The sequence below is a fragment of the Drosophila rhopaloa genome, unplaced genomic scaffold (genome assembly GCF_018152115.1).
Source record: "Drosophila rhopaloa isolate 14029-0021.01 unplaced genomic scaffold, ASM1815211v1 contig_115, whole genome shotgun sequence".
NCBI classification, from domain to species: domain Eukaryota; kingdom Metazoa; phylum Arthropoda; class Insecta; order Diptera; family Drosophilidae; genus Drosophila; species Drosophila rhopaloa.
The window spans coordinates 5538740-5554279 of NW_025334990.1; the positions used below are offsets into that span (position 1 = coordinate 5538740).

Sequence of the window (15540 nt, forward strand, 5' to 3'; positions counted from 1 at the left end):
TGGGTGTGGTTAAAGCGGAGGCATTTCTTGCACTGCATTGGCCGTGGTATGTATGGGCGTGTGAACACTACCTCATAGCCGATCATTACTTTTTCGGGAAGGTTTGTGGAAGCAAAGGTTAATGTAATGAGACCTGTTGGAGTTCTTTTTTGGTCAACCATTTTTGTCCACTTGTAGACTTCACTAACCTTTTGTGATTTAAGCTCCACTAGGATTTCTTCTTCCGAGACATTCCTAAGTAGGTTGCAATAAATCACGCCTTTTGTCACATTAAGGGTTTTGTGTTCGTATGCTTCAACGTCTATTTCTCCAATTTTTTTGATTTTCAGTAATTTTAGGGCTTGTTGGGTGTTTTTTGTTTCGATAAGAAGGGTTCCTGCTCTAGTTGGTTTACAATTATCCACTTCACCTCCACAAATATAGTCTATAGACTTTTTAACGATAAATGGGTTTGTGAGTTCCAAGGAAAGGTTGTCTTTTCTTTTAATCACAATGTATTTTTTTTCATTTATTGAGTTTTTAGAAAAGAGTTTGTTTTTGTCCGGTGGCAACATTTTGGTTATGTGGGGCGAACCCCTGTGTGTGGTTGTTGTATCACGTGATTATTAGTTATTGTATTTTGTTTTTGCTTTTTTTGTGTCTCTTTTGTTCACCTGTTTGTTTATGCAAATTTTGCTGATAAGCACTTGTCGCTGGTGGTCTTTGATCGCCGTAGTTGCACGTCTTTACTCTATGAGGTCTGGAGTGAAACTGTCGTGGCTTAAGTCATTTAACAGAAATTAAACAGTACAAAGCCAAAAGATTCAGAGGTGACTCATCTGTCCACTATTTGAATTATATATATTTATGACATTAACCACACTTTATCTCCGGATGATTTGTATACTTTCAGCTTGCTGGTTTCTCCCACTGCTCTGCCTAGCCCTCTTCCCCTCTCCGCTGGTCCGCTCCTCTGACGTCACCATGACCGACAACGCCAACATGGAGTTCTCCCGCCGACTGGCTCTCTTTTCCAACAATGTCTACGAAAAGCTGTCGGCGCAGAATCCCAGCCAGAACATCATTTTTTCACCCTTCTCTATCCAGACGTGTGCGGCGATGGTTCGGATGGGCGCGGAAGGAGAGACGGCCACCCAGTTGGACCAGGGTCTTGGTTTGGCCTCCAGCGATGCGGAAAAAATCGCCGATAGTTTCCGCAAGGTACTGGCCGCCTACAAGGACAGCAAGGTCCTGCGGATCGCCAACAAGATCTTCGTAATGAAGGGCTATCCACTACGTCGGCAGTTTGTCCAGCTGCAGATTAAGAAGTTCCTCTCGTCGGCGAGGAGCGTCAACTTCGCCAAGAGCGACAAGGCGGCAGCCACCATAAACAAGTGGGTAGAAAAGCGCACCAAACACTTGATAAAAGACTTGGTTCCGGCCACCGCACTGAACGCCAATTCACGACTGGTTCTAGTGAACGCAATCCACTTCAAGGCCACCTGGCAGTACCAGTTCTCCATATATAAAACCTGGCCGGCTTCCTTCCACTTGAATGGGGACCACAGCGTCCGTGTTCCGATGATGGCTTTAAAGGAGTGGTTTCGATTTGCCAATCTACCAGAACTGGACGCCTCAACCTTAGAGCTGCCCTTCAAGGACTCTAACCACTCCATGTTGATCGTCCTGCCCAACAACAGGACGGGTTTGTCCGCCATGGAGGAGAAGCTGCGTGTGACGCCACTTTCGCTTATTACGCAGGCACTGCAAAAGACTGAGGTACTAGTGAAGTTGCCCAAGTTCAAGGCCGAGTTCCAAGTGGAGTTGAGTGATGTTTTCCAAAAGGTGAGCTTTGTTTTAGAGTCATTAAGAAGGAATCGCGACTAAAGTCTCTTAAATCTTTCCTTAGCTGGGCATGTCGAAGATGTTCACCGACCAAGCGGAGTTCGGCAAAATACTTGAGAGCCCCGAGCCTCTGAAGGTGTCGGCCATCATACACAAGGCCTTTATCGATGTGAACGAAGAGGGAACAGAAGCAGCGGCTGCCACGGGTAAGTGCTCGAAGTTCTTTCGTACTGCATTAGCATCTTTCATCTTCTGCATGTCCCAATTGTTCATCCGTGTTTGTGTTGTCTTCATCCCGCATTAATAAAGTCAGTTTTATGTATAACTGGGAGGTTTCAGCATTTGTCTGAAACTATGGGGTAACCTGAGAAGCATATACAGACATTACCAAATTTGTAAGATTTTTCAGAACATTTCCCGCGTGACCATATGCCTTTAAATAAACTCTAATCACTGAAGCGCCTATTTAATCATTTTTCGTGTCTTTTCAATTTACAGGTATGGTCATGATACCCTATTCGATTACTATTTACCCCCCGGAACTGAAACGCTTCACTGTAGACCATCCATTTAAGTTCTACATTCTCAATAAGGACTCAACTGTTCTTTTTGCTGGAAGCATACAAAAACTATAATTAATCTTAATAGCAAAATAGCTGATTGACATATCTGACTCTTATTACGCCAAACCTTACCAACGGACTTCGGATATGGATGAGCGCCTTTTCCAGGACGAATTGGTCAACAGCTCTCTGAACCTTAAGTTATTGTGCCTTATCGAATATTGTGTGCCGTCGGATAAGTACTTTGAGCATGGATAGTAAAATAAAGATTTATCTAGTAACTAAAGACTCTTTGCAACTCTATTCCACATGCCATCTCAATTTGCAAGTGTACCCGTTTTTCTGTGTCGATCATCCATTTAAGTTTTTGTTTCTTGCCGTTATTTTTACTGACAGTATTAAAATTATGTAAGTTGAAATTGTTTACTAATTGAAATTAGCTGTAATCTTATATTTTGTTAATCAACATTAATGAAGTATTCTGCGCTTAAATTATTTTGATAACTTTTTCACTTTAGTGTTTATAGGCTGTTAAAGTTTATGTTACTACAAATATGCTGTATATACTTTATACATTATTTATGTTTATACTTTCACTGCGTCGAGAATATTTGACTGAAATTATAAAACCATCTGCAAGTGTATAAACAGTAAAGAAAAAACTTACCACTATCATTTCTGTAAAAGTTCACAAACGTCCTTACTGCCAAAAGCGCACACTTTCACTAACCCATTTTACCAACAAATTGAAGAATTCACTCCCAATATTTTTTTATTTTATTGAGGCTACATGCTTTTTTAGTGAAAAATATATAAAGTGTAAAATAAACTGCAAATTTCATATTATATGCCAAAAATCTCGAGAACTGTAGTTTCATTTACTTTACATAAACGTGTTCGAAAACATCTATCTTGGCATTGGAAATACCAGAATATTTATATTTTTTGAATGCTGCCAGTAAACAAAACGGTTGAGTCGTTATCGATAACGAAAAACTTAAATGGATGATCGACACAGAAGTACGTGTTCATGGATGCCGACGACAATAGCTGGAAGCACATACCTGCAAATGGAGATGACATGCGGAATTCAGTTCAGTGGTCAAAGCCATATATTTATAGCACTTACTCGTCGCAGCCGCGGCTTCTGTTCCCTCTTCGTTTACATCGATAAAGGCCTTGTGTATAATGGCGGACACCTTCAGAGGCTCGGGGCTCTGCAGCATCTTGCCGAACTCCGCTTGGTCGGTGAACATTTTCGACATGCCCAGCTGGATTAAAAGTTATAAAGGCTTTAATTGCAGTTATTCCATTATGTGTATAATTCTCACATGTTGAAATACATCGGTCAACTCTACTTGGAACTCGGCCTTGAACTTGGGCAACATCACATGAATCCGGGTTTCGAGTAGCTCCTGTGTAATCTGGTAGAGCGGCAAATTACGCATCTTCTTTGACATGGCGGATAGGCCCGTCCTTTTGTTTGGTAGGACGATCAGCATGGAGAGATTAGAGTCTTTGTAGGGCAGCTCCAGGGCAGCGGCGTTTAGTTCCGGTAGGACACCAAAGCGGAACCGTTTCGTGACACCCATCATGGGAACCTGAACTTTACGTTTGCCATCCTGGTAAAAGGTGTCCAGATGGGTAGAGTACTTGGAAAACGGGTGAAGCCAGATGCCCTTAAAATGGATGGCGTTCACTAGGACCAGTCGCGTATCAGAAGACACCGCATTAGCCGGCACCAGGTCTTTTATTAAGTGATTGGTGCGCTGTTCCACCCAGCCGTTAATGGTGGCCACCGCCTGGGCGCTTTGCGCAAAGTTGACGCTCTGCGCCGCCGAGAGGAACTCCTTGGTCAGCAGCTGGTCAAACTCCTGGCGCAGCGGATGGCCCTCCATCACGAAGATCTTGTTGGCAATCCGCAGGACTTGGCTGTCCTGGTAGGCGGCCAATACTTGGTTGAAGCTGTGGGCGATTTGGCCCGCGTCGCTGGAGGACAGACCAAGACCATGGTCTAACTGAGTGGCCGTCTCTCCTTCGGCGCCCATCCAGGCCATCGCCGCACATGTCTGGATGGAGAAGGGCGAGAAGACAATGTTCTCTCCGGGATTTTGAGCCAACAGACTTTCGTAGATGTTGATGGAGAATAAAGCCAGCCGGCGGGCGAACTCCTGGTGGGCGGCGTCGGTCATGGGGAGTTTGGCTGGGCGGATCAGGGGCGAAAGATATTAATCAAAGTTAAGAAGTCAGTAAATTTCTTGTACTTTTAAATTTGTATTAATTGAAGTTGGTACCGTCCTCGTCTATATGATGTGGCTTTTACGTAACAACTAATTTTTCTTAACCAACGACCATTGCTTTTATGCCCGCGGACTGTTTTTCCCAGGGAATAAGTTTTTTGTTTACCCATTATTTGTTAAACAGAAAAGTATGATATATTCGTTGAAAAGGAAAGCTAGAAGTCGTTTCAGCTTTTATAATTTTTAGATCTTATTAAATTTTTTTTTTTAATTTTTTGGTGCGACCAGCGTATTTTGTAATGGATATCTTGTAGTCGGGAAACTTGACTTAAGCCTTTTTGTTTCTCAATTTTTAGCTCATTAAATTAATGTATAATGCTCTCGCCTATCGGATAACTAACCACATGTGTATCCCCAAGGGTTTCTATTGCTTAATCGATCACTGAATGAACTTTTGGTTTGCGTCATTAATTTGTATTCCCTTGTCACGCCCTTATCACCCAAAGTTCAGCTTGAAATGGTTTTGGTGTTCGAATACTATAAATATAACTTCCAGCAGCATAACTTTTTTGTTTGAATTCATACATATTTTTATTTAATTTATATTGAACAAAACTTGGACTATTTATAAATCTGTTCCAATTAAATCTTTATGAATTTACATGTACACTTCTTAAGACTGATCCTATGAAGCTAATTTTGGTACAATTGAAAATATAATATTTTATTGGAAAGCACAGACACAGAAATATACATTCCTCAGGATTTGCATTCGTTCTTAAAATTACATTTATTACATTTTTTGGACTTTTCTACTGTCGTCGAACAAAAGTGACCGGCGAAGAGGAAACCATGGACGTTGTCATAAATTGCATAAAAGAAGGGTCTATTAGCATGAAACAACTTTGGCTTAGGCTGAGTGGCGGGCTTGCTTCTTAATTGGATAACCGCAGCTGGAAAAGTTGGAAAATATGATTATTAAAATAGGCAAGGGTAAAATCATCTAAAAAGAAATTACTTTTATGCACGTTTTTATAAATATTCATGTTTAAAAATATGAGTTTAATTTTTTATAACCCAGGGTATTTGCTTTTATAGATCAGATCTTTGTATTAGACTATATTATTAAACTCACCTGTCGTAGCTGCGGCTTCAGTGCCCACTTCGTTGACCTCAATAAAGGCCTTGTGTATGATATGGGAGACAACTAGGGGGGACTGGGACTTCAGCATTGCACCAAGTTCGGCTTGATCGCTAAAAATACGGCTCATGTTCATCTGTAAGTAGGTAAAGATCGAATACACAATTATACACCAATCATACTACTATTTCGGCTTACCAGCTTGAAGGCCTGGGATAGTTCCTGCTGGAACTCGGCTTTGAAGCTAGGAATCTTGGCATCAACTTGTTCCAGGTTCATTGAGGATAACAATGCCTCGAGAGAAATGCCTGGTAATTTGTTTTCCAGAATCGTAAGATTCGATTTCTCATCCGGCAGTATGATGATCATGGCCAAGTTGCAGGCACTATAGTTCATTTTAAGGGCAGTGGCATCTAGATTATGTAGCGAAGCAAAGAAGAACTTATCGGAAACGTGCATCATTCTCACTTTGGCAGATCTGTCTGGATCCGAGAAGAATAACTCGTCTTTAGTCTCACTTTCATTGAACCTGATTGACCAATTGCCCTTAAAGTGAATTGCATTGATAAGGACCAGTCAAGAGTCCTTGTCCAGAACTCCAGGGCTGATTAGGTCTTTGATTACGTTGTTAGTCTGCGACTCAACCCAATTGTTAATAATACTGGCAGCCTGTTTGCTGCCAAAGTCGATCTCCATTGGCTTGGAGTGGAAACTCTTCTCTAGAATGCCGCCAAACTGCTCGCCGACTTCATGACCCTGCATTACGTAAAGTCCGTTGACCATTTTCAAGATCTGGCACTGCTCGTAGGTCTTTAGCACGGCATCGAAGTTCTCGGCTATCTCCCGCACATCCCGCCCTCCGAACCGGAGACCCTCATCCAACTCCTTGGCCGTGGCCGATCCCTCCGTGGCTCCCATCCGCACCATTCCACCAGAAGTTCTGACGGACAGCGGGGAGTGGATGATGTTCTGGCCGGGATTGGCCCGGCTCAGCTGTTCGTGGAGACAGTAGGCGAACTGTTCCAAGCCCTGGGCGAATTCTCCATCTTTCATTGTGTTGGACTTCAATTACTCTTTACAAATTTGTTTTGTATATATCCACATTTTGTACTTTGCGAAATAAGAGTCAGGGGGTACTCTTTTTACAGAAGCATTTAAGAGTAAATAATGGGAACTCGATTGATAAGACCTTTGGTTTGACTGCTTATTATAATATGAAGCTAGATAACCTATCAGCCTGCTCAATTCGGGATATGTTGATAGGAAGTTTCCGTTTCAGCGGTTTATTTAGCTGGTTCTCTTCATTACAGGCGGACTCTCTCGGAATTTATCTAATCGCGCACTGTTCGTTTAGTTCTGAGTCATAGACATTCCCTGGTGGAAGTCAGTTCCACGCCGTCTGACAGACACCTCGCACCTACTCCAGCTGCCCTCTGATTGCCTCCGTTTAATTCTTTTTTCCGGTGTAAGTTACCACCTTTTTCTTGACCTAAGAAGCTTAACAGTGTGCTTAATAGATTGTTATTTCCACTTCCATTTTTTCATTAATCAGTAATATAGAAATCTAAACATCTAGTAGTTGTAAGCCAAATCTATAGTATTTCATAGAAAAGAACGAGTGCATCAGTTGACTATTTTTGTATTACCACTTCCATTTTTGCATCAATCAGTGATATAGAAATCTAAACATAGACTTAAGTCTAGTAGTTGTACGCCAAGTATGTAGTATTTCATAGAAAACAACGAGTGCATCAGTGGACTATTTTTGTAGATAGAACGAACAAATATATAAACAACGTTATCAGTCGAGGTGTTTGCTAAAAAGCAATTTATAATGACGAAAGCAAATACCTGCGATAGGCCCATCAGTTTTCATGGTTAAGCTATGATAATGATATTGGGTCTTTATTTTGAATGGGAAGTACACAGCAGTAGTTCAGATCTTATACGTCATTTGACGTATCCAAAAAAATTGGCTCGATCTATGGTACTGTTAATAGTTTTAAATTATATGTTTTAACATTTACCCTATCGGCAGGTCAAGATGAGCGATCCCCAAGAAAGTAGAAATCTGTTTTCTCGAACCCTGATAGATACCATTACCAAGGATGCCCTGCAGCAAAGTGATGAGGGTCAAATCAACACGGTTTTCTCACCCGCGTCCGTCCAAAGTTGTTTGACCCTGGCTTTCATGGGAGCCTCGGGATCGACGGCCGAGGAGCTGAGGAATGGACTGCAGCTGGGAGCAGGGGATCGCCACCACATAGCTCGCACCTTTGGCGAGTTCTGGCGGACGAACTGCAACTACGGGGAAAGGGGACCTGTGCTGAAGTCCGTGAACCGATTGTACGTGAACGACAACCTGGAACTGCAGCCGGAATTTAACGAGATCGCCGGGGACTTTTTCCAGTCGAAGGCGGAGGCGGCGAAGTTCGCCGATTCAGAGGGAGCCACGCAGCAGATCAACGCCTGGGTGGAGAAGGAAACGGAGCAAAAGATCAGCAACCTACTTCAATCGGATGCCGTGAACGACGAGACGAGTGCCGTGCTCATCAACGCCTTGTACTTCAAGGGAAAATGGCTGAAACCCTTCATGCCAGAGACCACGTCGATGGATGCCTTCCATGTGGATATGGACTCCCGTGTGGAAGTGAGCATGATGTACCAGGAGGACAAGTTCAGGTTTGCCGATCTCGGACAGCTAAATGCTACGGCCGTGCAGCTGCCGTACGAGTACTCGAACATCCACATGCTTATCCTGCTGCCCAACGAAATCTCTGGCCTGCAGGACTTGGAACTGAAACTCAACAACGTGGATCTAGCCGACATTGACGCGGCTATGACCCTACAGGATGTGGAGATTTTCCTGCCCAGGATGACCATAGAGTACGACGTGGACCTCAAACCAATTCTAAATCAGGTGAGTCTAAGATTGCAAGTATTGGAATAAGTATAAACAATAAAATTAATTTCATTTTTAAAAGTACAAAGCACTCTTTTTATATTTTATTATAAAGACCACATACGACTCAATTATTATTTTAAAGTTAAAAACAAATGCCAATCACTAAAGCTATTGTACAACTAATAGGTATTGTAACTAATTTATAATCGTTGCAGATGGTTGATATATTATTAGAGGCACATATCTCGCTTTTATTTCCATACGCCTGACTTCTTTTTGACATCTTATAAAAAAGTTTAAGTTAAGGTGCAACATTTAGTTAATGGCACTTGAATTTTAACTTATTACTGTAATGATAAGAACGGGTTTTTCAATGTAATTAAAATACCAATAATACTTGTTACTAATTAAATGTGTTACATCAACAGCTGGGTATTGCTGAAGTCTTTAGCGATAAGGCGCAACTGGACGGACTCTTTAAGTCGAGAACAGGCCAGAAGATCTCGGCGGCAAGACATCGCGGTTACATCGACGTAAACGAGGCGGGATCAGAGGCAGCCGCCGTCACTTGTAAGTGAAATCGATTACTCGCTATGCCTGTATTCTGATTTTCGCACTTAATTGCAGTCATGAAGATTGTGCCCATGATGCTGAACATGAACAAGAAGCTCTTCAGGGCAGATCACCCGTTTGTGTTCTACATACGCAACTCGCAGGCCGTGTTCTTCGCCGGCCGATTTGTGATTCCCGATTGTGGATTACCAGAGGAAGGCGATTCGCGGGAAGGTTCCAATGCCAGCATGTACAATGTCCAAGAGCAGCAGTGAGACCAAATAAAATTCAGCTGGGAAATCCCACTAGAACTCATTGAATTTCAATCTAAGAGAGCTGTGTTCGCAGTTCTCAATAACAAGGTATTGCATTAGAGTCCAGTACATATATAAGCTCGTCTTGGCACTCTCCGCTCAGTTTACAGAGATACCTATCTCGGGGACCAGTTCGTTGGAGGCGGTGAAATGAATTACTTGTGTAAGTTGCGAATCGATGTCGGGCAGTGAAATAGAAGTAAATAAATGCCAATGTATTCAATGTTAAATTGCCATATTCGATTTTAATTGATGCATTAGTCATATTACGAAAATGGTAATAATGTGGTTTTGTAAGGATTCCCACTTGTTTCTGTTCGAAACCAGAATTTCTAGGAATAAGTGGAGCGGTTAAAACCAAAGTGTATTAAAATGGATTTCCCCTTACTAGGCCTGATACTGTGGATCACTTCTGTGGCTTGTCAAGCCTCCGAGGAGATCTACCAGCTGCTGGCCAAGAGCCATGCCAACCAGAACCTCATCGTCTCGCCCGTCTCCATAGAGGCCATCCTGAGTATGGTCTACATGGGCGCCGGAGGTTCGACGGCACGGGAACTGCAGAGTGCCCTGAGGCTGTCATCCGGGGACAAGCAGGAGGTGGCCACCAAATATGGGGCACTCCTCAGCCAGTTGCAGGGGCAGGAGCAGGGCGGTGCCACACTGAAGCTGGCGAACCGCATCTACGTGAACGATCAGTACAGCCTCCATGAGGAGTTCAATCTGGCTGTGAGAGAACCCTTCAAGGCCGAGGCGGAGTCTATAAGCTTGGCCAATGGGCCCGCGGCGGCCGCGAGGATTAACCAATGGGTGCTCGACCAGACCAGTGGCAAGATCAAGAACATGATCGACCCCGTCAGCATGACGTCCGACGTCAAGGCTTTGCTGGTGAACGCCATCTACTTCAAGGGCCAGTGGGAGTCCAAGTTTGATCCAGAGAGAACCAGGTCCTCATCCTTCCAAGTAACTGCCGACAGGAATGTGACCGTACCGATGATGATGCAGATGGGAACCTTCAAGGCGAACTACTTCCGAGACCTGGATGCGCAAGTACTGGAGCTGCCGTACCGGAACTCCAACCTGTCCATGACCATCTTCCTCCCCCGCGATGTTGGTGGCTTGAGTTCGCTGGAGGAGAAAATCGTTGGCTTCGCCAGGCCATTGGAGGCCAAGGAGGTGTATGTGAAGCTTCCCAGGTTCAAGATCGAGTTTCGTGACGAACTCAGGGAGACCCTAGAGAAGGTGGGTTGACTTTGGAAAATATCTGGTTTCGCAACTCAAAAATTCCATTGCAGTTGGGCATCCGAGAGCTTTTCACTGACAACTCGGACCTAAGTGGCTTGTTTGGCGATAAGTCAGGCGGAAAAGTCAGCCAAGTCTCGCACAAGGCGTTCCTGGAGGTGAACGAGGAGGGAGCAGAGGCCGCGGCAGCCACATGTAAGAGATTTGATTATAGCAGATGAATTTGCACTACTATATACTCACTGTTTTCGTTGAATTTCAGCTGTATCCGTCACGAATCGAGCGGGCTTTTCCGTGTTCTTTGTAGCCGATCATCCCTTTGCCTTCGTTATTCGCGATGCGAACACCATCTTCTTCCAGGGCCGTGTTGTAAACCCCCAAATAAATATAAAATGATTAATTTTATAAAATATTTTTACTTAAAAAATGGTCACAGTATTCGCGGCGGAATGATTTCTAAAAATTTACACTTAAAATCAAGATATTGACAAATTTGGAATTATGTTCAGAGCTGTAAGCTTATTTTTGTTATTATACGTTTTGCTAAATTTAGAACCTTTAATTTTCTGTTAGAAAATCATTTAATATTGTACATGATTGTGTAATTGTTTAATCAACTTAGCAGATATCACATAGCCTAATTGACAGATTTAATACATAAATCAATTAAATATAACTTGTTAACCAACTACCGTAAGCCCGCTTGAAAATCCACTTAGAGGGTTTTACCAAACTGCCAATACAACCTGAATAAATGGTGGTTTTGCTTAGAAATTGATTGCATAATGGGAAATGTATCTTGCGAATCCTCAGCAGAGTAGCTTAACAGTCAAGTCGAACGTGAGTTTACGTCTGCTTTTTTTCCTCAGAATCTTCAGATTCAACATTTTTCAATAATAAAGCAATATTTTAGCTGGGTTAGCATAGTCGGGTGAGCCAATTTCGTCTTCTGGTTAATGGTTTTGAACAAAACAGCTCTATTGCTAACAAAACTGTTACCAGACATATAAATTTTATTCAGGCAATTTTAAAAATTGTGCATTTAAATAAACTTTTTAATTATCAAGCTTTATCTAAAATAAGTTTTTAAATAGGAAACAATGTTTACTGTGAGCCTTACTGCAAAACAACTGCACATTTGGCCAATCCGATTCCCTTCCCAATTTAACGTAATACCAACAGAAAATATAAAATATAGTCCAAACACAATTTGTACCCAATATTCCCTACTGTTCTTTCAAAATCAGTACAGTCTTCATTGTCAGCTATTTTTACATAATGTTTTAAAGTTAAGTCCTACTTATTTTTTATACATTAGTTTAAAAAATTCCCAATGTGGAAATATAATCTTTTGGAAAATCCGACAAGTAATATTTTTTTGCAGGCATGAAAAATTATTGTGGTCTAAATAGAGAAACCCCATTTCTTATCTATATTATTATTCAATTTTTTGTTTATGTCTGGCCAATTGAAAACCTCTTTCCTATAATTAAAAAATATAATGCAATATGAAGCATTGGAAAAGATTATGAATTATATTGTAAATCAAAACCAAGGGTTATTCATGCGGGAATATGAAACAGAGATAGAAATACATATGTACTTATACCACCAGATGGGTATTTCTAACTATTTTCGGACACATCTATTTTGAGCGGTATCTTTTGAAGTGCTGTTCTGGAAATATTATATGTATGTTGAGTGTTACACCCTCACAAAAAAAAATTCTAATTTGTATGTACATATGTCATTTAATGCCACACAGAGTGCGCTTTTGGGGCACAGAAAAAATTAGTTCTCAGTGGAAAGCAGAAGCCCTCGGAACACCCACGGAAATTTCTGATCGTCCCACTCATTAAAATCCATCGGTGGAACTTAACTTCACGTAAGTATAAACATATTTTATGCAGATACTAAATCCATTTGCACTCCCACATATGTATATAGGTTGATTTATAGTTCACCTTTCACCTTTGATGTGATTTTCCCAGAAAGAATATTTTTTAATTGTAAACAAGATGACATCACTGTTTGTCAACAACTGCAAGCAAAGCAGAGAGTAAGAGAGCTAAATAGGGCCGGAAAGAAAAAAAGAGAGCCGATTGAAGAGAGCCTTGGTGAAAGTACTTGCTCTTAAAATCGGGCCCAATTAAATTGGTTTTAGTCACGAAATGAGGAAATGGAAATAAAAACGTTAGTAAGGAAACAGTTTCTGAACACATATTACAATATAAATAAATGAACAAGACTATTAATTTTTTTAATATTATTTTGAAATAAATATATAAAATGTTTACAAGACTTTCAGTGGCCGTACTATTTATAAAGAATATAATAAAGGGTACATGTCTAACGTGTTCAATTTCGAGTTAAAATTTCTAAGGCCTATATAAGTATTTTTTCCATCACAAGAAACCTGTACATTTTCAAGGTGCACGATAAAATCTTTAAAAACCTTTACACATTTCCACCCTTTAAATATTTATTTGACCTGGGAAGATTCATGTTAGTCAAAAACCAGTTTTATCAGAACTAAGAAACATCATTCTAAAAACCTCTCTGAGCTCAGGTAACAATCGAAGAGCAGTTTAAATATAAATCTGAAACGTGAAATAGTTTAGTTTGCTTCATCATGTCAGGTAGGAAAGATACTCTTTGCTTGGTTTGAGCCCTTGAATTAACCACAGTTTTCCTCTGACAACTTTGTCACATTAACATCCTACAGCCAAGGCCACGTGGTCATTTTTGCTGCTCCAGGGCTTGATTTTAGCCATGGCCAACACTGTAAACTACTCCAAAAGCGCTGCCGGGGAGGCCCAGTTTGCCTCGAAGCTTTATGGCCAGTTGGCCAAGTCTGAGCCTGGTCGGAATATCGTATTCTCGCCCTCCTCCATCCGACTTGGCTTGGCTCTGGCCTTTCTAGGTGCCGATGGCAGCACCGCCGAGGAGCTGAAGCAGGGATTGGGCCTGGAGGGAACTGGCAAAAACGAGGTGGCCCAGCTCTTGGCCAAGGGACAGAGGCTAGTGGGGAATGGGGATGAGAACGAGGACGGGGCCAAATTGAAGTATGCCAATCGGATTTATGTGGCCCAGCAGTTCCAGCTGGCCCAGGCGTATCAGGACTTGGTCAGCAAAAACTTTGCAGCATCGGCCGAGAATGTGAACTTTGCCCAAAGTGCGGATACTGCCAAGCGCATTAACACTTGGGTGGAGGAGCAGACCCATCAGCAAATCAAGAACCTCATCGCTCCGGACTCACTCGACGCCGATACGGCTGCCATCCTGGTCAATGCCATCTACTTCAAGGCCGACTGGCTGAGCAGTTTCCCCGACTATGCCACTTACGCCCGCGACTTTGTCAACCACGGAGGTCAAAAGGTTAGCGTGGACACCATGTCCCAAGAGGATTACTTTAGGTTCGCCGAGCTGCCCGAATTGAAGGCTAAGGCCTTGGAATTGCCGTACACCGGCACAGATATCGTGTTCCTGATCATTCTGCCCCAGGAGGAGCAGAGGCTGGGACTTGTCGAGGAGAAACTGAACGGTCTGGACCTTAATGATATAAGCTCGCAGTTGAGCCGGCAGAAAGTAAAGCTGCAGCTGCCCAAATTCAAGTTCGAGTTCGATGTCCCCCTGCAGCCGGTCCTGGAGGAGGTGAGTTCTTTTTGCGAATACACTTATAGAAAAATATTTATCACAGTAACTAAAAGTAATTAGATGGTTGGTTATAGCTATAATACAAGAAATGTTAGCTTATTCACTCAGAAAAGAGGACAAAGGACGACTATAGTTTCGTTGGTGTGCTAAAACTAACTCATCAAATCCAGTTTGATGTACTGTATAATTATATTAACATAGGTCCCTGAATTTTGTTAAATAGTTAAAAAAAACGGATCATTGTAAGCTTTTGAAAAATCTATTGTTACAGAAGACTAGGCTGTAAAAATATGACAGTGTTACCTATCAAATTAGAGATATGCTGAATGGAAAATCATCTTTATCTTAGCGTAATCACTGTAGAACAATTTTTTTTTGAAAATATGTTAAGCGGTCTTTAGCAACTATGGTTTTTATTTGTTTACTATTGCTTTATTTTTGATTTTACGATTTTTATTATAGATCAAATTTGTTTTTTTCTAAAATAAAAAATGTTTTTTCAGTTAAGGTATTAGGCAGTTGGACAAAAACTATAAAGCCAAATGCCGCAGAGAACATAATTTCATTCAGTCGCAGAGTTCGTCTACACCGAACGTTTATGTTTTAATTTGGAGACTTCCAAATATTTTATATCTAAATCGGGAACATATAATAACCCATATTATTCTTCCAGTTGGGTATAAAGAAAATATTTAGTCCCGAGGCGAACCTCAGCAGCCTGCTCAGACAACCGGATCCCATTCGCATCTCGGAGGTGAAGCACAAGGCCATCATCGAGGTCAACGAGAAGGGGACAACAGCCAGCGGAGCCACCTGTAAGTGTTCCTATGAAAATACCTAAAAGCAATCATAATTGATTATCTGTTTGCAGTTGTCAAGGCCGAGATAGAATCCCTTATCGTGGGAGAAGAAATTTTCGAGTTTACTGCGGACCATCCATTTTTCTTCGCTATCAAGGACGCACATAGCACCTTCTTTTTGGGCCACGTGAGCCAGCTCTGAATTGGAGTTTCCCCCATTAATACCTCAAAACGCAATATGTATCTCGCATTCAATAAATGCCAATCTTCGATGTCAAATAAACGGACACAAGTACCGACAGGTA

At 41.8% G+C, this 15540-nt stretch overlaps 3 protein-coding genes across 3 annotated transcripts; 2 read left to right on the forward strand and 1 right to left on the reverse strand.

Moving 5' to 3' along the window:
* Positions 1 to 846: 846 nt before the first annotated feature.
* LOC108044277 lies at positions 847 to 9769 on the forward strand. Its single transcript, XM_017123236.2, has 9 exons — positions 847 to 1824; positions 1889 to 2030; positions 2323 to 2448; positions 4170 to 4399; positions 6577 to 6763; positions 7136 to 7233; positions 7807 to 8688; positions 9102 to 9243; positions 9301 to 9769. The coding sequence occupies exons 1-9, from the start codon at positions 847 to 849 to the stop codon at positions 9498 to 9500; spliced, it is 2985 nt and encodes a 994-aa protein (XP_016978725.2). The 3' UTR covers positions 9501 to 9769.
* LOC108044261 (neuroserpin) lies at positions 5417 to 6854 on the reverse strand. The gene is made up of 3 exons (XM_017123196.2): positions 5967 to 6854; positions 5763 to 5904; positions 5417 to 5580 (listed from the first exon to the last, which is right to left on the reverse strand). Exon 1 carries the CDS (start codon positions 6819 to 6821, stop codon positions 6345 to 6347), a length of 477 nt encoding a protein of 158 aa, XP_016978685.2. The 5' UTR covers positions 6822 to 6854; the 3' UTR covers positions 5417 to 5580; positions 5763 to 5904; positions 5967 to 6344.
* Positions 9770 to 9896: 127 nt separating the features above from the next.
* Positions 9897 to 15540, forward strand: LOC108044262. The gene is made up of 7 exons (XM_017123198.2): positions 9897 to 10778; positions 10832 to 10973; positions 11041 to 11171; positions 12546 to 12663; positions 13504 to 14432; positions 15109 to 15250; positions 15307 to 15540. Exons 1-7 carry the CDS (start codon positions 9912 to 9914, stop codon positions 15435 to 15437), a joined length of 2460 nt encoding a protein of 819 aa, XP_016978687.1. The 5' UTR covers positions 9897 to 9911; the 3' UTR covers positions 15438 to 15540.